Consider the following 19,714-nt stretch of genomic DNA (forward strand, 5'->3'; position numbering starts at 1 on the left):
GAGTTGTTTGAATGATTCACAAGAACCGTCCTGACCCTGGTATGGTCATACCTACCATGATCCTTGCACTTGGAAGGTTGAGGCAGAAGGATGGTGAATTTAAGACCAGTGGGGAGGCAAAAAAAAAAAAAAAAAAAAAGCAAGCTTCCAGCCAGCCTGGCATACATATCAAGACCCTGTCTCAAACAACAAAACTGTGTAGCAGAAAAGAACCATTTTGATAGAGTGGTGGTTAAATCTGATTTACAATAAAGTTTAAACAAGAAGAATTAGTTCAGATTGTCAAAAATCAAATTATGTCAAGCTGTAGAGCAGTAGATTATGCATAAAGCGTAGGTCCTTGCTATACTTATATGTACTTTATAGAGAAAGCAAGTTCTGTTAGCTCACCACTTGAAGGCTAAAAGTGAAGATGATATAGCTCTATGAACTTGACCTCTGGTCAGGGCCCCTGCCTACCACGTTATCAGGTAGCAGACAGAATTGGAGAGATCTGAAGGTAAAATGGGGATTCAGAGCATCCATTTAGTTTCCTTGCAAGAAGCAAATCATAGATGCTATAAACAGGAAGTTTGTTCCTTTTGAGAGTATTGTCCTTGATGATGTAATCATCTTATGCTAGGCTCCATTTCCTAAAGATCCCCTGCCTCCCAGTGTCATAATATTGAGGACCAAGCTTCCAACACAGCAGCTTTTGTGGAATACACTCAAACTGTAGCATGTGGCCATCTGTTAGAGGATTCCTGCATCCTGACTCATAGGCTGCTATGGTCTGCAGTATCCAGTGACCAGGGCGAAGTATCACAGTCAGGACTAAGAAACTCCAGAGCCCTTGGGCTCTAGAAACCCAGTATTGTGGAACATACTGACATTATTTTTTTTCTCACGTGTTATGCTTTCCTGAATGACTTTTTAAAAAAATCACAAACTTATTACTCTTCATTTAAATTTTTATGCCAGTCTTAAAATTATTTAAATAGTTTATATAAAATAGGCTTCTTTTTCCAAGAGAGGCTCTCATACCCTCCAAGGGAAAAACATTAAAAAGTTTTTCTCCAAAAGAAATTTTATTAAATTGTTTTAATTTTCACAGAAAAGATGTATCAGTCATTTTATTTCCACTTCCGTTCAGCAGTAGAAACACCAAAGTTCCCAAATCAGGGACATCAGCTGTACTGCTTTCTAAGACGACACGGGGAAATAGCTAACAAGAGTAAATCAGAAAGACGCAGGCGCACAGCTATGTAGTGAGCCCTTACCTCAAGAAGAAAATGCAAGAGTCAGCTAAAAAAACTTCACAAATAAATGATTTCATTCAAATTGTAGAAAGATACACCTTGTACACACATGTTTGGGAGGATACTGGGAAGAAGAACATTTTCTAACAGTTTTCAGTAACACACTCTTACTGTATGGTGGGGAAAGCATTCAACATGACTCTGGCTCTGCTGTTCACAGACATCTCCTTTTATCAGGACAAGCTATTTGAACTCAAAGTAATGTTCCCCATAGTTAAGAAATCTCTAGGGAGTCAAAGGATGAGAGCAGTCATGTGTCCGGTTGATGGCACACTGGTACAATTCTTTCCACAGGTGACAGGAGAGACTTGGCTTTGAGCTTAGAGAAGAAGTAATCTGACTTTGCTTTGCAGTTCTAGGTATGACTCTCACGCAGGAGCACACACACCGCAAATGATTTCCCAACCTCAAACCTTCCTTAGGAAACTCTGTCCCAGTACTTTGTGTTAGTGAATTCTCTCTTAAGAGATACTTAGGATCTAGAGTTCACTTACTCCCAAGTGCGCTTAAAGGAACTAAGAGCCGTACCCATCCTGATGATTTGAATTCAACACCTACACCCACAGGGTGGAACGAGAAAACTGATTCCCTCAGATTGTCCTCTCACCTCTGCACATTCAGTGACACACACACATGTCTACCACCAATACATAGAAAAGTAGAAGTCATTTAGAATTAAAAAGAGAAAAAACCCAAAGACCTAAGAATACAGTCACCATGCCCAGACTAGCAAGCTAGCTGAATCCATTTAGGTGTTTGATGTCAAGACCTAGAGTGTGAACCTCTGTGGTAGGAGAGAGCCAAGTCCTACAAGTTGTCTTTTGACGGCTGTATGTGTGTTGTGATGTGCACCACATGTGATGAAGAAATAATTGAAATCTCCAGGTGATCGTTATTTTTAAAAACCTGTATCCAAGGATTGTGTTAGATTGCATCAGTGCACCAATGACTCTTTCAGCCTTTAGTATATGGCAGACTTTTGGTTTATGTTAAGAATTTCTTTTGGCAAAACAGTCCATGATTTTACAATGTTTTGTTTTAAATTTTTTAAATCATGTACTAGGTGAAAAACCATTTCGCTGTGATGAATGTGGTATGAGATTCATACAGAAATATCACATGGAAAGGCACAAAAGAACTCACAGTGGAGAGAAGCCTTATCAGTGTGAATACTGCTTACAGGTAAGTCAGACAGTCTGAACTCTCCTACCTTAACTGCAGTGCAAAATCACTAACAAGTTAGGCACCATTTAGTACTAGTATCATTTGAGATTTTTAGGCTCTGATTAGATTTATAATAGAAACTTGATCAGTGAATTGGTTTAGAATTATTTATATTGTTATTAATTATCTTGTTTCTTTTCTTCTCTTCCTTGTTGACCAAAAAAAAAAAAAAAACACCAAATAAACATAAAAACAACAACAAAATACCACTTCCAACCTCTGATTTCAACAGTATTTTTCCAGAACAGATCGTGTATTGAAACATAAACGTATGTGCCATGAAAATCACGACAAAAAACTAAACAGATGTGCCATCAAAGGTGGCCTTCTGACATCAGAGGAAGATTCTGGCTTTTCTACATCACCAAAAGATAATTCACTGCCAAAAAAGAAAAGGCAAAAAACTGAGAAGAAATCGTCTGGGATGGACAAGGAGAGTGTGTTGGACAAATCTGACCTGAAGAAAGACAAGAACGATTACCTGCCTCTCTACTCATCGAGCACTAAAGTAAAGGATGAGTACATGGTGGCAGAGTACGCTGTTGAGATGCCACACTCGTCAGTGGGAGGCTCTCACCTAGAAGATGCATCTGGAGAAATACACCCACCCAAGTTGGTTCTCAAAAAAATCAATAGTAAGAGAAGTCTGAAGCAGCCCTTGGAGCAAAGTCAAACCATTTCACCCCTATCCAGCTATGAAGACAGCAAAGTTTCCAAGTATGCCTTTGAGCTTGTGGATAAGCAGGCATTACTGGACTCAGAAGGCAGTGCTGACATCGATCAAGTGGATAACTTGCAGGAGGGCCCCAGCAAACCTGTGCACAGCAGTACTAATTACGACGATGCCATGCAGTTTCTGAAGAAGAAGCGGTATCTTCAAGCTGCAAGTAACAACAGCAGGGAGTACGCACTGAATGTGGGCACCATAGCCTCTCAGCCTTCTGTGACACAAGCCGCCGTGGCCAGCGTCATTGATGAAAGCACCACAGCATCCATACTGGATTCCCAGGCACTGAATGTGGAGATTAAGAGCAATCATGACAAAAATGTTATCCCAGATGAGGTCCTGCAGACTCTGCTGGATCATTATTCCCACAAACCTAATGGACAGCATGAGATTTCCTTCAGCGTTGCAGATACCGAAGTGACTTCTAGCATATCAATCAATTCTTCCGATGTACCTGAAGTCACCCAGTCAGAGAATGTTGGATCAAGCTCCCAAGCATCCTCATCAGATAAAGCTAACATGTTGCAGGAATATTCCAAGTTTCTGCAGCAGGCTTTGGACAGAACTAGCCAAAACGATGCCTATTTGAATAGCCCGAGCCTTAACTTTGTGACTGACAACCAGACCCTTCCAAATCCGCCAGCATTCTCTTCCATAGACAAGCAAGTCTATGCAGCCATGCCCATCAATAGCTTTCGATCAGGAATGAATTCTCCACTAAGAACAACTCCAGATAAGTCCCACTTTGGACTGATAGTCGGTGACTCACAGCACCCATTTCCCTTTTCAGGTGACGAGACAAACCACGCCTCTGCCACGTCAACAGCAGACTTTTTGGATCAAGTCACTTCTCAGAAGAAAGCTGAGGCACAGCCTGTCCACCAGGCTTACCAAATGAGCTCCTTTGAGCAGCCCTTCCGTGCTCCATATCATGGATCCAGAGCTGGAATAGCAACTCAGTTTAGCACTGCCAATGGACAGGTGAACCTTCGGGGACCAGGGACAAGTGCTGAATTTTCAGAATTTCCCTTGGTGAATGTAAATGATAATAGAGCTGGGATGACATCTTCACCAGATGCCACAACTGGCCAGACTTTTGGCTAAAAAAAAAAAAATGTGTAAATAATACTGGCACTTTAGAACAGATTACTCAAGAGTGGGGTTGCTCTGTAAAATGGAGTGCTGTACAGTTCTAAGAGCAGTGCGTTCATAGCAAGCTGATAAGAATAGCAAGATAATCCAATAACTGCATTTTGTTTGGTTAGTAAGCATTCCTTGAACTGCCTTATGTGTCGTCACCGTTAGAGAAGCAAATGCATTACCTGTTTTAGATCAGAACCTTGCTATTCACCCACACCAAGATAAAAGAAAAAAAGACTTTCGCACAATTGTTTCCTAACTGATAACATTGTACATTCTTAGGAGCGTAGTGATTGTGTGAAACTTCCCCATACTGTCTCTGAGTTCTTCAGCACAGTATTGCACTTCAGCAGGGAATCCGAGGATACGTCACAGACAGTGAACTTAAAGTTTCAATGTCAAGAGATTATGGCTTAAATCCATAGTTTGTCCTATAGGGGGGAATAAAAAGAAACCACCTTTAAAAATGATATGCCATATACCCTTGGTTTTCATTTTGCATTATATTGACATGTTTTTTTTTTTTTTTGAAGAAAAAGTAATAAAAATCTGATAGTCTAAGACTCCACTATTTAAAAGCCTAATTACTTTTAAGTATGCATACTTTCAAACCTTTTACCAAAACACACAACTGCTGAGGCACTCACTTCTCTATGGAAGTATGCATATCGGTGTCAGTTTCTTTGTACAGGTAAACTTAGATATTTTTTATGATTTTTCATGTGCAAGTATCAAGGTTTGAAGTTTTAGTAAAAAAAAAATATTCTGTAGATTACATTCCCAAGAAAATAATGCTTACACAAAATGTATATTCCACGTTTTAAAGCTGAAATGTATTTTATTTTACACACTTCAGTTGACATAGAGCACTTAGAATTAATCTGGTATTTTTTTGATTTCTCAAAGTTAAAATCATAGATTTTTTTAGGTTTGATATGGTTGTGTCATAATCATCTCATAATTGACAATTTTGCTTTTTGGCAATAAAAAGAAGTTGGGATATCTTTGAACTGTAAAACCTGGTTTAATTCTTCTCTTTCTGGACTCTTGATAGATTGGATAATTAAACAGTATCCCAAGAAACTAAAGAAATGGGCATTTTAGTTGCTTACTTACGTTACACTTAAGTGAATACTGCTCACGACAGTTTTACAAAGCGGAAGTGCTTACTGATTCCAGTAACTGCAATTTCTTTTTCAGCTAGATGAGTGATGGGAAATTTTTTGTTGCATTTCAAAATCTAAATAAACTACAGACTTTATCCTTATACCACGAATGTTTTTTTATATATGTATACTTTGTCTTAAAATAATACAGCATGATACAATAAATAGTGCTTTTATATATATATATATATACACTTTTATGAAGAATGATGGTTTGAGTTACACATTGAACAGTTTTAATTTTTGGAGACTAACATCGGCTCTACATCTCTTTCATTTGGTCCACTTTTTTGGGTTTTGTACTTTCCATTTCCGCCATCTTTATCACAGTGCCCCAGTGGTGATGTGAAACCAGTGCCCTTGGGAGGTGTCGCTTTGTTAGCTTCCATTTTGACTTTGCTGTTGACCCTGTAGATCTGCGTGCTTTGTTTCAGTGTTGAGTATTTTATCCATTTAAATTATTTTTCTTTTATTTAATGTTATCCCAAGACTGTTCTCATAAAGAAGGGAACAAAGAAATATCCTCCCCCAGTGTCCTTCACTTACACTCATTTATTTTTTAAAATGTTGGTATTTTTATGACAAGGAATATAAGTTATGTTTATGTGGTTTCCTCTACACTTTGTTATGAAACTTTGCTTGAAATCATAGTTTTCCCATTTGACAGCTTTGCTGTCAGATCTTCAAGAACTTTAGACTTCTTTGAAGTGAATATTTTAAGTTCTGCCACTATTGATCTGAAGACTGATGTGTGTCTGTGGCGCATCGCATAACCGCAGGAACGCTTCATCAGATGAGGTGTGATGGGACCGTGTGCACCCTAGATGGGTGCTTGTATTTTTCTCATAGTACTTTTGACAAGAGCAGACATTTATCTCCTAAGTTGAGCCTGATTAAAAACACAGTGTGGTTCCACTGAGCACTTGATGCATTTCTTGTACAGTGTAAGGGTCTGTTTTTAACATCACCAGCACAGTTTTAAGAATGTGACGGTTGCTGAGCGGTTCAGGTCAGCTTAGGAAGAAAAAGCCTTTGAAAATGGAAGTTCTGTAAACAGAATTTCAGGTGTTGCATTCCTGTCTTAAACACATTTCTTTAAATCCACACAACGGCAGACTTTTCTACCAGGTTCTAAGCATTCGAGATAACTGATAGCCAGCATAACTTACTGACTTACCAGTTAAGTATAGTCATCACTTACTGTGAAATTCCTGATGCCTGCCAGGCTCAGCTTGTATCTTCATCTTTCGAGAAGCATCTCAACAGGCTGGGTTTCCCTGTGTTGGTTTAGAAAGCTTTTCTGCCTGGGCATTAGAGAAAGAAAATGGCCTTGTGTACTGCTCTGGACAGATCCCTGGATGATATGAGCTACCCTGTCAGTTCACACTTCTCATTTCTTCTCCAAGTATAGCTCTAGCAGCCTTCAGCTTCTGCTCACCGTTAGCCTGTCAGTCTGGGCCCACTAGACAAGGCAGGAGCTCTCCAGCATCCGAAAGCATTGCTGCTGTTTGCGCTTCACTTCTTACTGCACATGTATCTCATTGGCTTTGAAATAGCTGAGTAGCTCCTGTGGTTTTTATTTTTGTGGATCTACAGTGTACATGTGCTACCTAGTGAGGTAGGAGTCCACCATCTTAGCTCTGACTCAGGGTGCCAGCAATGGGTCATTTCTATCTCTTAGGAGGTAGAAGAGGCCTTGTGCTCCGGGCAAGCTTTCATTCCCACAGGTGAGGGACACTTGCAAAGTGCCAGCAAGGCTAGATGTTTTGCCACTTCTTTGATTTTTATTAATTTGGGCTTTTAAAGGGCTGTTTAAAATAAATAAATAAATAAATAAATAAATAAATAAATAAATAAATAAATAAATAAATAAATAAATAAATAGCGGCCGGGAACCTCTGAGTAGGTGTGCTGCGTCCGGAGCTCCCTGGAACCTAAGCTGGAGGTCATCTTTTGCAGTGTACTTACTTGAAGAAACTCTATTCTAATCAATGAGAATCTATTTGAGTCTGCAATTTAAGTTAAAACCTTTTCCGTTTCAAATTGCTTTATTTCAGGGAAATAATTTTCCAGTCGTTTTTGCTATCTTCTGCAAATAAAAAGTGTGTGTTTCCTTTTTCCGCCTAAACTTTGGTAGGAAACAGACTAAAGCAGACAAACATTTCTTGTTGTGTTTGTTGCTTTCTTTAATCCAATGGATAAAAAAAAAGTAAAACCCTGTAAACATTATTTTATTTTTTTATGCAATACCATGCTGTAAATAGGGTTCATCGAGTAAGGATGCACCTACCTATGACTGAACCTTTGATTCTGCACAGTTAGAGTTTATATATAAACGTGTCTCGACAATCAAGGACTTGATGTGAGTCTTCCTTTATGATGTTTATTAATGTTATGCATTCCATTTGTTTGAAGTGAGTACCAATGTGCTAATTTGTATTGTCTGAAAGTATGTAATGTTTTTACAGCTTGTTTTTAAGACTCTGTAAATATGTACAAACCAGTCACAGTACCGCTTTATGTTAGAAGGCGTGTGATGTTGTACTGTATGTAAGCAATAATACATAGCAGTGCTAACTTGACAAGTAGCATCAGGAACGTTCTAGAGAAACATTTCAGAGTTATCCTTATTAGTTATCGTTATTTCACTTAATAATGATTACCTTTAATCAGTTTTTATAAGCAAATTCCATTGTTCCTCCTGTTGGAACGTAACACTGTTTACACAGCATAATTGACCTTGCAGGGGGACAGGCTAGATGTGGCTTCGTCTGTGCTCACTCTCACTAAGCATTGAATGGCCTTACCACTCCTGTGCAAAGATGGAGGAAGACCGCTGAACTTAGTGCCCATCACACTGAAGGAAGGGATGTGTTTTGTTTTGTTTTGTTTTCCTGTTTCTGTACTGCTACCTAACTCTGGTTTGCTTTGGGTTTTAATGTGTTTTTGTTCTATATTCAGCCCGTAAGTGTTGAGGTAACTTTTCAGTTGTGAAGTAGATAGATTTCTTCATATTTCATAGCTACATTTCAATGATTCTAAACTTTCTACTTTGATTTTTAGATACTTATTTTTCAAGCTTGATTTCTCAGCTGACCAGATGAATTTACTCAACTTCAATACAAAGAAAGACAAACTTATAGCTTGAAGTGAGTAGATATTATACTGTACAGAGCAGCTCTCTGAACACCCATCACTGCTTTAGAAACGAAGCCGCCAATTTATAAATGATTATGACCTACATTTTATAGGGAAAATGTTTTTAATGCTAGTCATTTATATAATGTGCTTTGAAGGGTTTGCTAGGCCACTCCTGTCACTTTTTAGCACACTGGTACCTTTTCTATGTAATGTATGCTTTTTATTATTGTAGCAAAGCATTTCAGTAGAAAGAATTTTGCAACAATATGGGGGAAATTTTTCATTGTCGGGTTTGAATTATACTGGATTTTATCTGTCTAGTCTTACTTGTCTTTATTTTAATGCTGTCTGGAAGGGACCTTGGTACCCAAATAAAGCAGGTTAACCTCATTGCTTCAAGGGCATACTGTGTAGTGCTGAGTTTCACCTGGAAATCTGATGACTTTGAAAAGAAAAACACATTTATAAAATTGTACAGAAGAAATTAAATGTGTGATGGAAATCCTGATGGTGGAGCACATTGGATTTTCTGAGACATAGTGTTATTTTCCTGGAATCCCTTATGCCTTCTTTGTATTCCAGCCAATAAAGAAAACCTTGTTGTTGAAAGTGGTAGGCTGCTAGGATATTCTGATCATACAGTATTGCTTTTCCTGTCCTGGCCCCTCTCAATCGCTGTAAACTTTTATTTTCTACTTCCTATTGCTAATTAAACATGTATATAATGTAGAGGCTGTTGTATAGAACTGAATGAATTGGGATGCTATGCTTGAATGGGTAGCTACGTGGAAATATTGGATGGATACTGAAAGTTCCTAAGATGCCAGAGTAAATTTACGTGGGAAAGGGGATTGTCTTTTCTTGGGAAGGCCACAGCAGGTGGTTCCTGCACCCCTAGGGGTCAGTGGGAGAATCAGCTGCAAACTCAGTATCAGACAGAGTGGAGCCTCCCTTCCCTTCCCTTAAAATATGAGCACTAAATTTCAAAAATCTACTCAGGTGAAATTGCTTTGCAGTGAAACTTAACCACATTGAAATTTTCACTGTTAAATACTATATTTGTGATATTTTTAAATACAAACTTTTACACTGCAGTCAGCAGCCTAATGATTGAAATTTAGCCAAGATATTTTAAAAGTAATAGTTATCCTCCATGTATAATTGTTTTTAAACAATTGGGAGGATTTTTCTGTTGAAAGATTTTTTTTATATATATAATCATCATTGTTTAAAAAAAGAAACAAACCATCTTGCTTGAGCCCCCATTTTATACCGTAAGTGAGTCACTGAGCCATTCAAGTGCAGTGGCGGCTTGTTTCATCCCTGGCCACGGGACATGAACTGACATTACAAGGTTTAATGAGTTCATAGCTTTCGGCACAGTCGTCACAGTTCACCTCGCCTCTTGGAGTTTATAATACTGTTTTGTGTATTGTGATACTAAAAGGAAGTTGTTTTACATTATTTTAAATTGAATTATTAGATTAACTTATATTTGCAAATTCTGCATTTTAAATGTGGACACTTGGCTGTTTGAAAATAAAATACAGAATACAAGTTTTATGAATAATTTTCTAGCTGAATTTTTCACAGTACTTCGAACCAAATAACTACTGGTAAATATGCAAAAAATGTGGTACATAGTTACTCTAGAGGAAGGGATGTCCATGTGGAATTACTAGTTCCATAGGTTGAGTAAATATCAGGGCCTTTACTGTAGTTTGCCGTGATAATGTTACTAGTTCTAAGATCCAGTCAGCTGTTAATCGTCATTAACTATTTCAGACTTGAACCATGTTGAAGCATAGGGCTAAGAATATATATGGCTTTTCCTTTACAGATAAGATTCCATTAACCTTTCTTTCATCAGTAGCATACATAGTGTGTTGGGTTTTTTCCCCCCTCCATTAGTGTAGATAGACCTGTTTTCAGCCACCAGCCACCTTGCCAGGACTTCGTCTTCTGACAGTGGGATGCATTGTAAAAAAGCAGTTTGCAGTTAAAGAGTGCTGCCTCCATTCTTGGGACAAATGTCAATTAGTTGGCCCTTGCAAAAGTCAGTGCTCAGACCCTGGCTTATTGGCACGGTGCTGTAACCAACTGTACGTAATGGTACCACTGATGGTCTACTATTCATTTCCTAGATCCCGGCTCTTGAGTGATTTGGCTTGGTGGGAAGAGGGATGGGGAGATTTCTACCTGACACTTCTCCCACCTTCTGAAGATTCTATGAAAAAATAAAATTGAAGTCACTTGAATTAATGTGTTGTCACTGAGTCTTACTTGACAATTTATCACTCACAAAATGTTTTTCCTGATCAGTGTCTGGATAGATTACACTTCCCAGCTGTTCAGTCCCCTGATTGCTGAATCTGATGAATATTAGGATAAGCTACATCCACTTCCTGGATCAAGAGACACTGGAGGCCAAAGTGAAGTGAAAATGGGAGTCTCCCACACCCGACCCCGGTCATTTTAAGATAGAATGGGCAATCAGGACAAAACCTTTTATCCATAGACTTAGGCAGATATATACACATGCCTATGTAAGGAATGGAATGGGGGGGGGGGGGAAATGACACTAAGAATGGCATTTTCAAGTGCCATGGGAAAAGGCGGGTTAAAACTTGTAAAATTTGAACCTTTGGACCTTTGCCTGTTTACTCATACAGATGAGCTTTTAAAGTTGTAACCTTACTGTTTGTAACTTCTCATGTCCTTAAAGCTGAAACAGCTGTTCCTTGTGGGGAAGGGATCCTAGGGAGACCGTTCCCTGGGATAGGACTTGGCGTTTCCTGGTGACTTGGATCTTCATTGGCTGGGCTCAGAACCTTCACCCTACATTCAGCACTCATCACTACTTACCAGACACCATGCTAAGTGCAGACAGTAGATGGCTGAAGCTACCAGTATCTTTTTTTTTTTTTAAAAGGAAGACTAATGTGTCTTGCCTGCATATGTGTCTGTGTACCATGTGAGTGAGAGCTGGGCAAGCACTGAAGAGGGCATCCAATCCTCTGCAGCTGCCAGTACAGGGGCTTGTGTGGCAGGAATCAAACCCGGATCCTCTGGAAGAGCAGCCAGGGCTATTTAGCCATTGAGCCAGCTTGGCTGCTAGCATCTTAATCTGAAAGCATTGTGGTATCAGCAACAGATTCCATGTCACAGTGTTGTACTTGGTATGGTTAAGGCAAACACTGAGTGTAAGGATGTGTTGGTACTGTGCTGCACACTTGAGGTTGAATTCCTCAATAAGTAGGTAAGTGGCAAAGCATGGCTATATTCTCTGCTTCAGCATGGGTTCCTAAGACAGGTGCAATTTAATACACCAGCTCCAGAAAATAGAAGTATGTGAAGACCATTACAGAGGAAATAGAGAACATTGTCAAAAGCTACCCCCAACGGAAGCGATCAGACTTACGGGTAGTATTCAAGGCCTGGAGTGTGTGACTGGGGAAGTCTGCTGGAGGTACTGGCCTGTCAGGCCTGGGTAGTCCATGCTCTGTGGATTTACACACAGGGGTGAAGCTAACCCGTAGGATCACCTCTTAATGCTAGGACAATGGAAGCTGGTGATGGAAATGTTTTCCCCGCAGGAGCTACAGAGGCAAGGCTGGTTGGGCACATCCTCCACGGATAAGTGTTAGCATGTTGACTGTTGTGATCTCACACACTGATGCAGATTTCCTTCCAGACTACAGCTGTGCCCTGCAGCACCCCCAAACCTCTGGTGTAACCTCCCTTTGTCTGTGGGAGGTGTAACACCATCACATAAGCAGCTTCTGCCAGTGACAGAATGAGACTTGGGACAATTGCTGGAGCACAGAACAAAAATGGCAGGTCGAGATCACAACAGTGAAGAGGGAGGGCAATTCCGGGCCTCTCACATGTCAGGGAGAACTGAATTTACTCAGCTGGCCCACTTGGTTTTAGAGCAGGTGTTGGTGGTGCTCAAAGCATGAAGGAAATACAGAGTTGGTAACTAAAAAGTGTAGTCTTTAGGAAAGACTTCCAAACGGCAAGAACAGTGATGGTGAGTGATGGCTTTAAATGAGCCAGCCTCATTCTCACTGAGGACTGTACTGAGACTTGACATACAAACACATCACTATTAAGCCTCAACCCTTTCTTATTCATCCCCAAGATCTAAATAACTTTAAAAGTCCCACAGTCTTTGCAAATTCTTAAAATTTCAATCCCTTTACAATATCCAATCTCTTTTAAAATTCAAAGTCTTTACAATTAAGAGTCTCTTGACTGTGGGCTCCACTAAAAAACCTTCCTCCGAGAGGGGAAAATATCAGGGCACAGTCACAATCAAAAGCAAAATCAAACTCCATCTGTCCAATATCTGGGATCCACTCACGACTTTCTGGGCTCTTCCAAGGGCTTGGGTCACTTCTCCAGCTCTGCCCTTTGTAGCACACACCTTGTCTTCTAGGCTCCAGATGCCTGTACTCCATTGCTGCTGCTGTCCTTGGTGGTCATTCATGGTACTGGCATCTCCAAAACGCTGCCATCTTCCGCTGTAACTAGGCTTCACCAATAACCTCTCATAGGCTCTCTTCATGTTGCCAAGCCTCAAATCCTTTGCATGACCCTTTCAGTCCTGCAGGATCCTCTGCAACTGAGGCTGCACCTTCACCATCGGCCTTCCATGGCCTCTCACAGTGCCAAGCCTCAGCTGCTCTTCATGACCACTTCATGCCTTCAAAACCAGTACCACCTAGGTGACTCTTATACATTACCAAGTCCTGCTGCAACACAAGGTACAACCTTGGCTATCTCTGGAACATAGCCTCTTTGAGCTCTCAAAAAACACTTCCCAGAAGATTTCACCTCAGTGATGCTGGTCTCTTCTTAATCACTGTTAATTTCTTATCTCCAGCTAACCAGCATCAATAGTCCCAGCAAAGTTTTTGCTTTAGTAGTTCTGGTATCTTGTTAATCACAGCTGATTCTTCAGCCCCACCTAACCAACACTACAGAATCTTCACAATCAAAACAGCAATGGCCCTGGTAAGAGTCTTCAGTCTTCCCTCTGAAACTTCACAAGCCAAGCCTCCATCTTCTGCACTGTTCTCAACATTATCTTCCAAGCTCCTACACAACATCCCACAGAGCTCTTAACATTCCCAATGGCTCTTCTACCTCAAAGTTCCAAAGTCCTTCTACCGTCCTCCCCAAAACATAGGTTGTCATAGGAATATCCCACTATCCTGTTACCTATTTGTCTTAGTCAGGGTTTCTATTCCTGCACAAAACATCATGACCAAGAAGCAAGCCAGTAACACCCCTCCATGCCCTCTGCATCAGCTCCTGCTTCCTGACTTGATTTCCAGTCCTGACTTCCTTTGGTGATGAACAGCAGTGTGGAAGTGTAAGCTGAGTAAACCCTTTCCTCCCCAACTTGCTTCTTGTAGCAACATAGAAGAAACAAGCAGAAAGACTATAAAAGTAGGGGAATAAGTAAATAGGAGTGGACATCTGAAATTTCTCACATACATCTGTTTGGAAGTGGATTTTTTTTTTCCTTTTTCTAATTTTTAAGTTGATTCATCATTTAACTCCCACCCCACCCTTGCTACTCCTTTGTTTTCATCTTGTGACTCTGCCATACTCTGTGATGTCCCAGGAACATGCTAAGAGCTGAGGTAAGCTATAGGATGCCCTGCCTCATTAAGGTTATCTGTGTGTTTTTAAGTAATGGTAGTTCAAAAAAAAAAAAGCACCTATTAACCTCTCCCTGAGCGAAGATCAGGGACCCATTGGTTAATTTGTAAGCTTCTCAGAGGTGTTTAGTTCATAGCCTCACTCAAGCTGCCTCCCATAAACACCGGTGCGTAAGTGGTGAGTACACATTTTGCATGGTAGAGAAGGTATTAAAGGTGCTGTTTGAATTCATCCAAAGTGGCATTTGGATCATTTCGATGAGGCCATGATTAGGTAGGAAAAAAAAAATGCTATAATTCAGCACGTGATGCAAGCTTCTAAACAGGATTTCCCAAAGGACATGCTAGAGTCAGCTAGATGTGGAATATACCTGTAATCCCAGCATTCTTGAGGCTGCTGCTGCTGCTAGCGATTTTGAGTTCAAGGCCAGCCTGAACTTCACAGAGAGAAAACAAAGATTCAGAGGTTAGTGGGAAATTAAGGATCTTCTTAAAACATGTTGGGCCTGTTTCCCAAACCTTGGTGTGAAAAGGGACAGAGTGGCAGGCCAGGACAAACCATGCTCAGCTGAGCAGAACATCATTAGAATAGAGAGAAGTGAGAGCAGGAGGACCAGGCCTCCGTCTATGGCCCATTGGCCCCGGCCCTTTCCCAGATGCAAGGGGACAAAGGAAGAAGCAAAACCCCTGGCTCCTCGGTAGAAACAACTTTGCTCCATGCTGGATTTGGTTCAATGTGCTTTATATCCTATAGTCAGTCAGAATGTCAGCTCACAGTGGGGCAGGCTTGTGAATGCTACTTTAATTCTTTGAAATCCTTCTTCCCTTTACCACAACCATAGCCCAGGCCAACCCAGGTTCCTGTGAGTTTCTGCACACCCACACTTGTCAACTCTAGTCCTTGCTCTAGATGTGTCATGTGGAAGCCTTTCTGAAGTTTCTCAGCTGAGTCCGGACCAGCTGTGCCCCTTACCTTGGTCCTACAGTTGTCTGCTGCCTGGTACCACCCTCCCCGAGGAAGGCCTGTTGAGGCTAGCCCTGGAGCTAATTATATTTGGTGTTAATTCCATTCTCATGTGAGAGGCTGCAGACAAGGGATGAGTCAGCACTCAGGTGATTTCCTGTAAACCTGCTTTCCACCTTAATTTGTAAAATAAATAAGAGATGATGATTGGGCAGAGAAAAGGGAAAAGGAAAGGAGAGGAGAGGGGGAAAGGGAAAGTGAGAGAGGAAAGAAGGAGAAAATGGAAGAGGGAGAGGACACAGAGGAGGTGGAAGAAGAAAAGTGGAGCAGAAGCACATGGCCTGGAGAAACTGCAGTTTTAAGGGGTCTCATAGATGTGGAAGATGATAGTGTAGTGGTAGATCTGCCCAATCTAGGTGCACAGCATGTATTCATATTAATTGTGTTGTTTTTCCATTGCTGGGGCATATTTGGGATGGAGAGTTTTACTGCAACAAAATGGCACCCAACATATTGATTTGAATTCAACTAACCTGAGATAAATAGGGAATATTAGTTACTGACTCCAAGTAGAGAGAGCAGTGATAATGGCCTGCTATGAACAGGTATTAATTAGTAGATGTCTGTGGCTCCAGGTAGAGAGCATGACAGACAGGATGGCTGCTCCAGGCAGAGAGTTTATTAATTATAAGCTATCTGCTTCCTATAGGCAGTTATTAGTGGAAGTTTGAATTAATTGCTTTAAAGATGGTATAAAGATATACTGCTCTAATAATTCTTACAGTATCTCATATTCTGTCTAATGTGGGCTCCATGTGAATTTTGGGTTTAAATCCTGGTTTGTCAAGCTGCCTCTTAGAAGCAGGTATGGAAAGGAAAGGAAAGGGAAGAGGAAAAAAAGGGGGGGGGAGGAAAGGAAAAAGGGAAAGGGAAAAGGAGAGGAGAGGGGAAAAGGAAAGGAGAGGAGAGGGGGAAAGGAAAGGAGAGGAAAATAGAAGTGTGAATCAATTGTTTTAAAGATGGTATAATAAAGTCTGCAGGAGACTCATATTCTGTCTAACATGGGCTCCACAGGAATTTTGGGGTAGTATCCTGACATGACAAATTAGAAAGGCCTAAATAGGCTAAAGTGTGTGTGATTTTGAGTATTGTGGTGGTTTTATTGTTCCTCTGGGACAGAGGGCAAGCTACAGGTTTTCCTGGTTACGGCTGAAGGATTTGCTGATTTGGGAAAAGGTTTTGTCTTTGTGTTTTTGTAAAGGTGATTAAGGTATTTACACCTTCCAGAGTTCTATGGATCAGATTTGATAGCGGGAGACCCCCTGAAGAACTAGATTCCAGAGAATCAAACAAAAAGGTTATTTTGATGATGCTAAAATTTTGTTTTCAGATTTATATATTATAAAATATACAATACAGCCTTGGTGAATTTCATCATCAGACATGCCAAGCTGACCTGCCTGAGCTCCTGATGTCTTGGTTTTTCATCTAGATCCAGTCAGGACACAGACATCAGAGACTAATACAATCATTGGTGTGGCCTTCTTTAGGCCAACCAAATTCCCCATTTCCCTACCCTTCCCCCTCCCTTCAAATTATCTCAACGCCCATATTCAGCTTGAAGAAGTTAGAAGAGCTGTCGTCCCAGTTCCCTAAGCTTTGGGACTGGGAGTGGTTATTATAGGTTGTTTTTGATACTAAAATTTTTGAAGTACAGGGCTTGGATCCAGTCCTTCTATTGCTGTTATTATAAACAGATCCGAGATGTTTAAGCCTGTGAGTTAAGGGCCAAATGGGAAATTCATGGCTCTGAGTTTATTGTTAGGGTGTTCTCAGTTATTTTAATTAGAAATGGCTGAGAGTGGTTAACAGAGAACAGTCTAGATTACTTTACATAGTGTTTTTCAAAAATGTCAGAAGTCCACAGAATGTGACATTTAATGTTATTTAGTCACTTGTTGTTGTGACTAGTCTGCTCCTGACAGCTTTGTCTTGGATTCAAAGAAGAAGCTGAACATCTTTGAGTTACTCCAGTTGTGTTGAAACAGCCACTAGGCAAGAATTGCCTCATTCATCTACAGACATAATACTGTCCAGAGAAAGGACACAATTACAGGTTAGGACAGCTTGATTCTGCAGAGACAGAATAGGCTAGTCCTTAATATTCCTGTTTCTTTAAGTCTGTTAGATGACCCTGGCCAGTAGGCTGAAGACCGATGCTCTAACGTGTTGAAGTAAGGGACTGTCCAAGTGACCAGTGGTCTCTATAAATTGGCTAAATTTTGGAAGGTGTGTTAGGCTTCCTATATATTTTCAGTTAATACCAGTCGTTCTTGGATTTCTGATGGAGTTGAAAAACTACATGGTCTCCTAGCCAACCCAAGCTTTTCACTTGGAGAGGAACAGATTTGAGAGGATGGTTTTCAGATGTCATTTAATCTAAAGCCAAGACATAGCCAGGTGCAGAACTATAGTCCTTTATCTTAGGATAGATGTCAGAGGTTCTATTTAATTAACAAAGATGATGGACTGGGTGTTAGGTCTCTTGTACTTTATAAATTACAAAATAATAATAGTTATGTTCAGTTATATCTGAGATAAAATAGTCTTTTAATTGGACAGAAAGGGGGAAATGTTATGGCTAGCCCTGGGGCTAATTATATTTGGTGTTAATTCCATTCTCTGCGCGTGGCTGTGGACAAGGAATGAGTCAACACTCTGGTGATTTCCTGTAAACCTGCTTCCTACCTAATTTGTAAAATAAAGGAGAGCTGATGATTGGGCAGATAAAAGGGAAGGTGAAGCAAAAGGTGGGAGAGGGGGAGGACACAGAGGAGGTGGAAGAAGAAAATCGGAGCAGAAGCACATGGCCTAGAGAAACCGCAAGTTTTAAGGGGTCTAATAGATGTGGAAGATGGTAGTGTAGTGGTAGTGAAAGACCTCTGCGGGGAGGGAGTCCCTCCTCGGGAAAGCGCGCGCACCCAGTAGGAGCTGAGACCGAACTCGCTGTAACTACACGAGGCTTTAATGGCACACAAACACACAAACAACAAAGGAGCGCTCAAGCCAGCATGCTGGGGTCGAAACTCATGCACCTTGCAGGGGCAGAGGAGTTCGACCCCTGCCCAAACTTCTTACAGGCTTATAAAGGCAAAAAACCACAAACCAAAAGGGAGGGAGCCGAAAGAATTTGCGCGGTTACACATGATTGGCTTATCTAAATGTCGGAGGGGTGATTACAAATTATCAGGGCAGTACCTGCCGGCTAAGGTGTAGGGAGGCACAAGGGCTTGGGACTTCTCGAGGTCAGCAGGACACCTGGTCAATGTATGATTTATGGTGGGCTATAGGGAGGCACCGCCCAGGAGGCACCATCCTTCCAGATGGACATTTGGTCCGTCCTGATAGCCCTGGCTAGTTCCTGCACTCTCTTTTTTATCTTTTATGGCCGGACATTCTTAGCTACAGGGTGAGTCAGGCTGTGCCTGGACTTGCTTGGGTCTATTCTTCAGCCCTGAATTTCTTGAACTTAGATACCACAATGCTATAAGACCCAAAATTATAAGTTTTTGCTCTTCAGTAGATCTACCCAATCTAGGCGCACAGCATGTATTCATATTAATCGTGTTGTGTTTTCATTGCTGGGGCATATTTGGGATGGAGAGTTTTACCTCAACAAAGGTCTCCCACCGTCTGCTTTCCTGATGATTTCCAGTGCTTGGTCATGGCTGTTCATGCTACGAAACACTGTTTTCTCTCTACAATGTTAAGATTCCCCTCTCCACCCTGTCCTTCCGATCCTCGATTTAATTGATGAGACCATGTCAATAGCAATGATTTCTCATCAGCATGCATGTTTTCCTAGCCTGGTTAGCTATCTCCTGGAGTGGTGAATAGTTAGTCCACATTGGCTCCCAGTAGGTTGTGTGCGCACTGCATCCGCTGCCCAAGAACTTTGGATTCACGATGAAAGACACACACACATAATTTTCAATATGCCTAACTAGCTCAATAGTTGGGCACTTCTAAACCTTCCCAGGACTAGCGCACACTCCCCTCTCATATTCCTGAGTTAAGATTTTCTAGATCTACCATTGCATACACTAGCACGATTGTGCTGATAGGACCCAGATATGGCTGTCTCTTGTGAGACTATGCTGGGGCCTAGCAAACACAGAAGTGGATGCTCACAGTCAGCTATTGGATGGATCACAGCGCCCCCAATGGAGGAGCTAGAGAAAATACCCAAGGAGCCAAAGGGATCTGCAACCCTATAGGTGGAACAACATTATGAACTAACCAGTACCCCGGAGCTCTTGACTCTAGCTGCATTTGTATCAAAAGATGGCCTAGTCGGCCATCACTGGAAAGAGAGGCCCATT

General features: G+C 41.0%; 1 protein-coding gene across 7 annotated transcripts in view; it reads left to right on the forward strand.

Moving 5' to 3' along the window:
* The window catches only part of Znf148 (zinc finger protein 148), a 123,405-nt gene extending 112,451 nt beyond the window's left edge, over nt 1-10,954 (forward strand). For all 7 annotated transcript variants that reach the window (XM_085832243.1, XM_029470709.2, XM_021184867.3 and 4 more), the window contains 2 exons: nt 2,362-2,480; nt 2,755-10,954. In XM_085832243.1, coding sequence (XP_085688369.1) covers nt 2,362-2,480; nt 2,755-4,353 — 1,718 coding nt within the window. In that variant the 3' untranslated portion in view covers nt 4,354-10,954. The remainder of the gene's footprint in view (nt 1-2,361; nt 2,481-2,754) is intronic.
* The last annotated feature ends 8,760 nt before the right edge of the window (nt 10,955-19,714 follow it).

This window comes from Mus caroli, unplaced genomic scaffold (assembly GCF_978045245.1).
Source record: "Mus caroli unplaced genomic scaffold, Mus_caroli_1 scaffold_17, whole genome shotgun sequence".
Classification (NCBI taxonomy): Eukaryota; Metazoa; Chordata; class Mammalia; order Rodentia; family Muridae; genus Mus; species Mus caroli.